Below are 5,799 nucleotides of genomic sequence, written 5' to 3'. Positions count from 1 at the left end.
CTCGCGCCGCCACCTCCCCCTTCCCCTCCTCCTCGCCGCTGCCGGAGGCGGTCGCCGGGGCCCCCGCGCGGCTGCCTATGAGGGCGGCGGCGAGGCCTCTGGCCGCTCCCTTTCGGTGGTGAGGGCCCGGATCTGAGGCGGCGGCCTCGCTGGTGCGGACGGCGCTCCTCCGGCGGCGGGGAGTGCTTGTTGGTGAGGTTGGCCGGATCCCCTCGGCTGCGCCGGCAGCGAGGTCCCGGTGGGTGTTGGTCGTGACGCGGGGTGGCCCCGGGCTCCCCTAGTCAGATCTGAGGCGTTCTGGTCCGCTCGTGATGCATGACCTCCGGTCGGCTTGGATCTCCGGCGTGCACGCGCCTGCTGATGCTGTGGCTGGTTCGGAGGTGGCGGCAGGGTGCTTGGCCGGGGGAAACCCTTGTCCGCCGGTGGCGGTCACGGCGTCGATGGCATACCGGACGCCATTCCCTCCTTGGTGGTGGCGCCGAGGCTCAACTTCCCCTGCCTCCCCCCTTCCCCTACGCCCGGGTGAAAACCCTAGCCCCGGTGGCTAAGCGGCGGCGGCGCCACAGCGTCGTCACCTTCTTGAAGGCGCCGACTTGGGCATGGGGATGCTGGGCGTGTATGGCGAGCTTGTCTGGTTCTTGGTGGCGGCCCGTCCGGCCATGTCTCCGATGAGGACCTCGCCCTTCCTTACCTTGTACCTGTCGTGGTGGAGCGGTACTTCATCTCACACATTGATGGCGGTGGAGATCGGCAGCATGGCGCTGTGGAGGCTCGGCGTCCGATGCGCGGAGATGGACTCGCGCATGAAGTGGTAGCTGTCTGGCGTCATGCTGACGTCGATGGCAGAGTGGCCAGACAAGGTAGAAGCCTCAATATAATCTGAAGACGGACCTGTGGAAGATGTCTGCGACGACACACGAGTGTGTCTGACTAGATTGTGCCCCAGACCCGGTATGTGGCTCGGCTGGGGCTTCTGGCTTTTGTTGTTAGGTTTAGGTGAGTGGTTTGGGTAGTGGCCCAGCTAGCATTCCTTCATCATATGGATAGGAGTAGCGGCATATGTTGCCAAGAAGGTGGATTCAGATATATTGTTTGTAATAGTTTGTAAGATCCTCGAGAATAATCAATAAAGTGGCCGTATGCATCTCCCAGATGCAGAGGCCGGGGGTCATCCTTCTTTTCTAAAAAAGCTGATGTTTCCTGAGTTCTGAAGCCTTTTTACTAAAAATCAAACGGAACCGTTACCTTTATTCAGAAGCTTGTTACGGCATATCTACTGTAGTAACGCACATAATAAAGTACTTTTTTTAAAAAAGAAGGATGACCCTAGCCTCTGCATCTGGGAGATGCATACTCTGGGAGATGCATACGGCCACCCAAGCTATGAAACAAGTCACCATATCTGTCATGGAATGAAAGGCGTGAACCACGTCGGCGGTAGCCAGCTACAGGACCGCCAAAGGCCCTCGACCTTCTCCCGGCTGCCATCCTTGAGGCTGAACATCTCGATGCAATTGTAGTAGCGGTCGCGAGCATCCTGATCATCCTCGGTGTAGTAGACGCAGCTGGCCCTGAGCTCCGGGTGCTTCCTCGTGGACACGCAGAGGGAACTGTTCCCCAAGACGAACAGCGCCGCTTCGACGATGTCGTCTGTCACCTTCCACTCCTCGCCGCCGGAGTCAAGGACCTGCACCTTGAAGGACGGCGATGTCCGCCCACCTGTGGTCTCCTTGAGCACGACCATGAGCTGTCCACCCAGGGCTGCCATGACGTACTTGCGGTGGTCCGAGTCGGCCGGTAGCAGCAGCCTCGGTGCGATCACCGCGCTCGCGAACAGACCAGGGGCATCGGCGTCGTGCTCCTCCCATGCCTCCACTTGGCCGGAGCATGTGATCGAGTAGAACCTGCCCTCATGGTGGACGGCGTCCTCGATGGCGTTGCACCAGTGCCGCAGCCTCCACGTCCCGGCCTCCGCTGTGGCGGATGTTGATTGTTGAGTCAACCTGGTCTTCGGATGGTCTTCAGCATGCATGTAGCGGCAGTGCGGCACATCCTGCTGCGGGCTCCTCCTGCTGCGGGTGGCTCCCCGCGGGCGACGGCCACAACACCGTAATCCGGCCCTGTGATTAGCATGGTGACGGCGGCGGAGTCGGAGAGGACAACCTTGCGGTAGAGGGAGCGGCCCCCTAAGGAACCACATCATATAGAAGGTGAAGTAGCGGCGCCCACAGTGGGCGTCGAGGCAGGGGATGTTGTCGATGGCCGGGAGTGCGCGCCACTCACCGGTGACCGGGTTGACAAGGCACAGTCGGGCCCGGTCGTCAGCGATGACGAGCCACCCCTGTTAGACTGGCATGCTCGGCTGGGATCTGCGCTTCGTGCTCATGGGTTGTGGCCTTCACTGCGGATACTTCACTGTTTATTCTTCAACGACCGGAAGTCATCATGTACATTCTGGTCTATGTTGATGATATCATCCTTGTCAGCTCCTCTGTTGCGGCGACTGATCGTTTGGTTCTGGCTCTCAGTTCTGATTTTGCTGTCAAGGATCTGGGCAAACTTCATTACTTTCTTGGTCTGGAGGTCACGTATCCACATGATGGTCTTGCTCTTTCTCAGCAGAAGTACTCTCAGGATCTCCTGCGGCGTGCTGGCATGTTGGAGTGCAAAGCTGCTACTACTCCAATGTCCTCCACTGTGCCTATTTCTGCTCCTGATGGGAATCCCCTCTTTGCTGATGATGCTACAGAGTACCGAAGCCTTGTTGGGGCTCTTGAGTACCTCACCATCACACGGCCTGATATTTCATATGCAGTTAACCGTGTCTGCCAGTACCTTCATGCTCCTCGAGAGCCTCACTTGACTACCGTCAAACGTATTCTGCGTTACGTTCGCTCCACTGCCTCTTATGGACTTCATCTCAGGCCGGCACCTTCTAGTGTGCTCTCGGCCTTCAGTGATGCGGACTGGGCTGGTAACCCAGATGACAGGCGATCCACGGGGGGATATGCCGTATTCTTTGGTCCTAATCTGATCGCCTGGAGTGCTCGGAAATAGGCTACAGTTTCTCGGAGTAGCATTGAAGCTGAGTACAAGGCGGTTGCTGATGCCACTGCTGAGCTTATTTGGGTCCAGTCCCTTCTTCGAGAATTGAAGATCTCTCACAGTCAGCCTCCTGTCCTTTGGTGTGACAACATCAGTGCCACATATCTCTCATCGAATCCGGTATTTCATGCACGAACGAAACACATCGAAGTTGATTATCATTTTGTGAGAGAACGTGTTGCACAGAAGTTCCCGCAGATCAAATTCATCTCCTCCAAGGATCAACTTGCTGATATCTTCACCAAACCGTTGTCTCTTCCTTTGTTCATAGGTTGTAGACGCAATCTTAACTTACTGAGTACCTCAGGCCACAGTTAAGATTGAGGGAGGGTGTTAGACTGTATATTGTACCACAACTGTATTTGTACCTGTATTGTACCCCTTGGTACCCTATATATAGTGATAGGCCACGCACCAGATGCGTTGAGCCAGTTTCCACCAAACCACAGTTTAACAACCCCCAGCAGGAGGAGCCCATGATGGCATGGCCAAGCCCCGGGGAGTGCACGGCTGCGGCGCGGCGTTCGGCAAGGGAGAGGAGGGTGGCGGTCTCTAGGGTGTCGCCGGGCAGGGACGAGACACGGCACCTCCGGCTTGGACGTGTCGTGCGAGGCACGGAAGATGGCGGCGAAGGCTCAGGTGGGCGTGGATCTTTGCTAGTATATCGTCAGGGAGGCTGGCGACCGTGGCGCAGGCGGAGGGCTTCTTACGCGACTCCATCGCTCGCAGGCTTGTTGATGAAATGCCCCTGAAATTGATAGATACTCCTAGATAGATAGATAGATACATAGATAGATAGATAGATAGATAGATAGATAGATAGATAGATAGATAAAATGCCACATGTTATAGGTTTGCTAATTGAGAAACCAAATGTGACATGATCATGTTACTTTGCTCCAGGTTTGCTCTGCAATTGATCGATTATTGATAGACAGATAAAATGCCACATCATATAAGCTTTGGCAATTGATAAAATGACTGGCTGGTAGATTCATCCATGCATCACCCAGGCTACTAGTAGTGTCAAAAAAACGTCTTATATTATGGGACGGAGGGAGTAGTAAGTAATAATACACTAATAATGCATGGCTATAATCCTGCCCCAAACCGTGACACAAGAGCAGATGTTGTTGATCCTGACCACCGCACAACTTCTCCCAAATGAACATATGGATATGGATCTGGGGAGTTCTACATCTGGTGCATCCACACATATACCACTTGCATTTCTGGATGATTGTGAAGCTTGCGGAAGAAGTACATCTCAACACTACTTTCATTCACATGGGCAATCCCTATTTTTACATACAAGAAATTGATCTACGGAGCACTTCTTGGCAAGGGATTAATTGATCATTCTCTTACCGTATATTGTTTGAAGGGATTGATAGGTACATTAGTATTCTGAGAAGAGAAACTAGTAAGATATCCTAAAGCTTTACACATTATTTCTCACACGAATTAACATATATAATATCATGAGCTTCTCTATTGTTGGTAGATGTGGATGCACACTAAACAAGTTGGACATGGAGAGGGCGATGTCAAAGATGGCATTTCCAGAGTCCTTATTTTATTATGTAGCATATCTGATGACCCTCAGGACATTCATCTTACAAAGTCTAATCATGGCATACATAGCAAACACAAATAACTGGTGGGTTGCCCGTGCAACCATACTCCCTCAAATGCTTCCCGTAGGAAGTGAGACATACCAACTTACAAATTGGCTTCACACATGCATCAATTGTAATTTCGTGATTGTTACAGTTCTCTGCAACAAAAAATTACCATGTAGAATTATTGTCACATATTCTTAATAACCATCAGTGTTCTTATAGAATATCAATTTAGTTTCCATATCTAGAACGTGAAGAGAGAAAGACACATAACCTGCGTGAGTAGAACTTCCAAGTAACACAAGTATGATGAGGAAGCATAGGGTGGCACTTCTCATCTCCATCTTCTGAATGTCCCTGTTAAAGAATTCGTCCGATTAACCAGTTAACTTGCCGATTAATCCCTACTCGTAGGGTCACCGAGTAGCTGATAAAGTGATAAATCGTCCGATTAATTGATTAAATGGCCGATTAACTTGCCGATTAGCCTATTAATCCCCTACTCGCCAGCCAACCGAGCAGCTACCAGTTAACGATTTCCTCAACAATGCTGAATGTGCAAAAGAATTTCTGTCTGCCACCTTGTTGGTTTATTCTCCTTTTATATTGCACATACATCTATATTTAGTGCCTAAAGATATTCCTCCAACAAAGACATCATATACGAGACACTTTTTAGGCCTATAGATGCCCTCAACATGCTAATCAATTATCCTATTAATGTAGTACCACTCATTCAAAGCGGCGATGTATCTATATCTATATCTATATTTATACACTAGTAGAAAAAGGGTCAAATGTTCAAATGTTCACCCCTTTAGCCCCGGTTTGTATTTGAGCCGGCACTAATGTGACCATTAGTGCTGGTTCGAATGGCTATGAATTAGTGCCACGAACCGATACTAAAGGGGTGGTGGCAGGCTGGTGTCAGGCCAGGTCCCACGAGCCCCTTTAGTGACGGTTTGTGACACAAACCGGTACTAAAGGTCTAACCTATAGTACCGGTTTGTGTCACCAACCGGCACTAAAGAGTCTTAACCTATAGTCCCAGTTGAAGACACAAACCGGCACT

At 51.4% G+C, this 5,799-nt stretch overlaps 1 protein-coding gene across 1 annotated transcript in view; it reads right to left on the bottom strand.

The window, feature by feature from the left end:
• Nucleotides 1-1,405: 1,405 nt before the first annotated feature.
• The window catches only part of LOC119358513 (putative disease resistance protein RGA4), a 10,194-nt gene continuing 5,800 nt past the window's right edge, over nt 1,406-5,799 (bottom strand). The window contains exons 4-6 of the mRNA XM_037625018.1: nt 5,002-5,084; nt 2,452-2,797; nt 1,406-2,341 (exon numbers count right to left, since the gene is read on the bottom strand). Coding sequence (XP_037480915.1) covers nt 1,406-2,341; nt 2,452-2,797; nt 5,002-5,084 — 1,365 coding nt within the window. The remainder of the gene's footprint in view (nt 2,342-2,451; nt 2,798-5,001; nt 5,085-5,799) is intronic.

Source organism: Triticum dicoccoides, chromosome 2A (assembly GCF_002162155.2).
Source record: "Triticum dicoccoides isolate Atlit2015 ecotype Zavitan chromosome 2A, WEW_v2.0, whole genome shotgun sequence".
NCBI classification, from domain to species: Eukaryota; Viridiplantae; Streptophyta; class Magnoliopsida; order Poales; family Poaceae; genus Triticum; species Triticum dicoccoides.
Note: the sequence above shows the minus strand (reverse complement) of the source record. Positions and strands in the feature narration are given on the sequence as shown.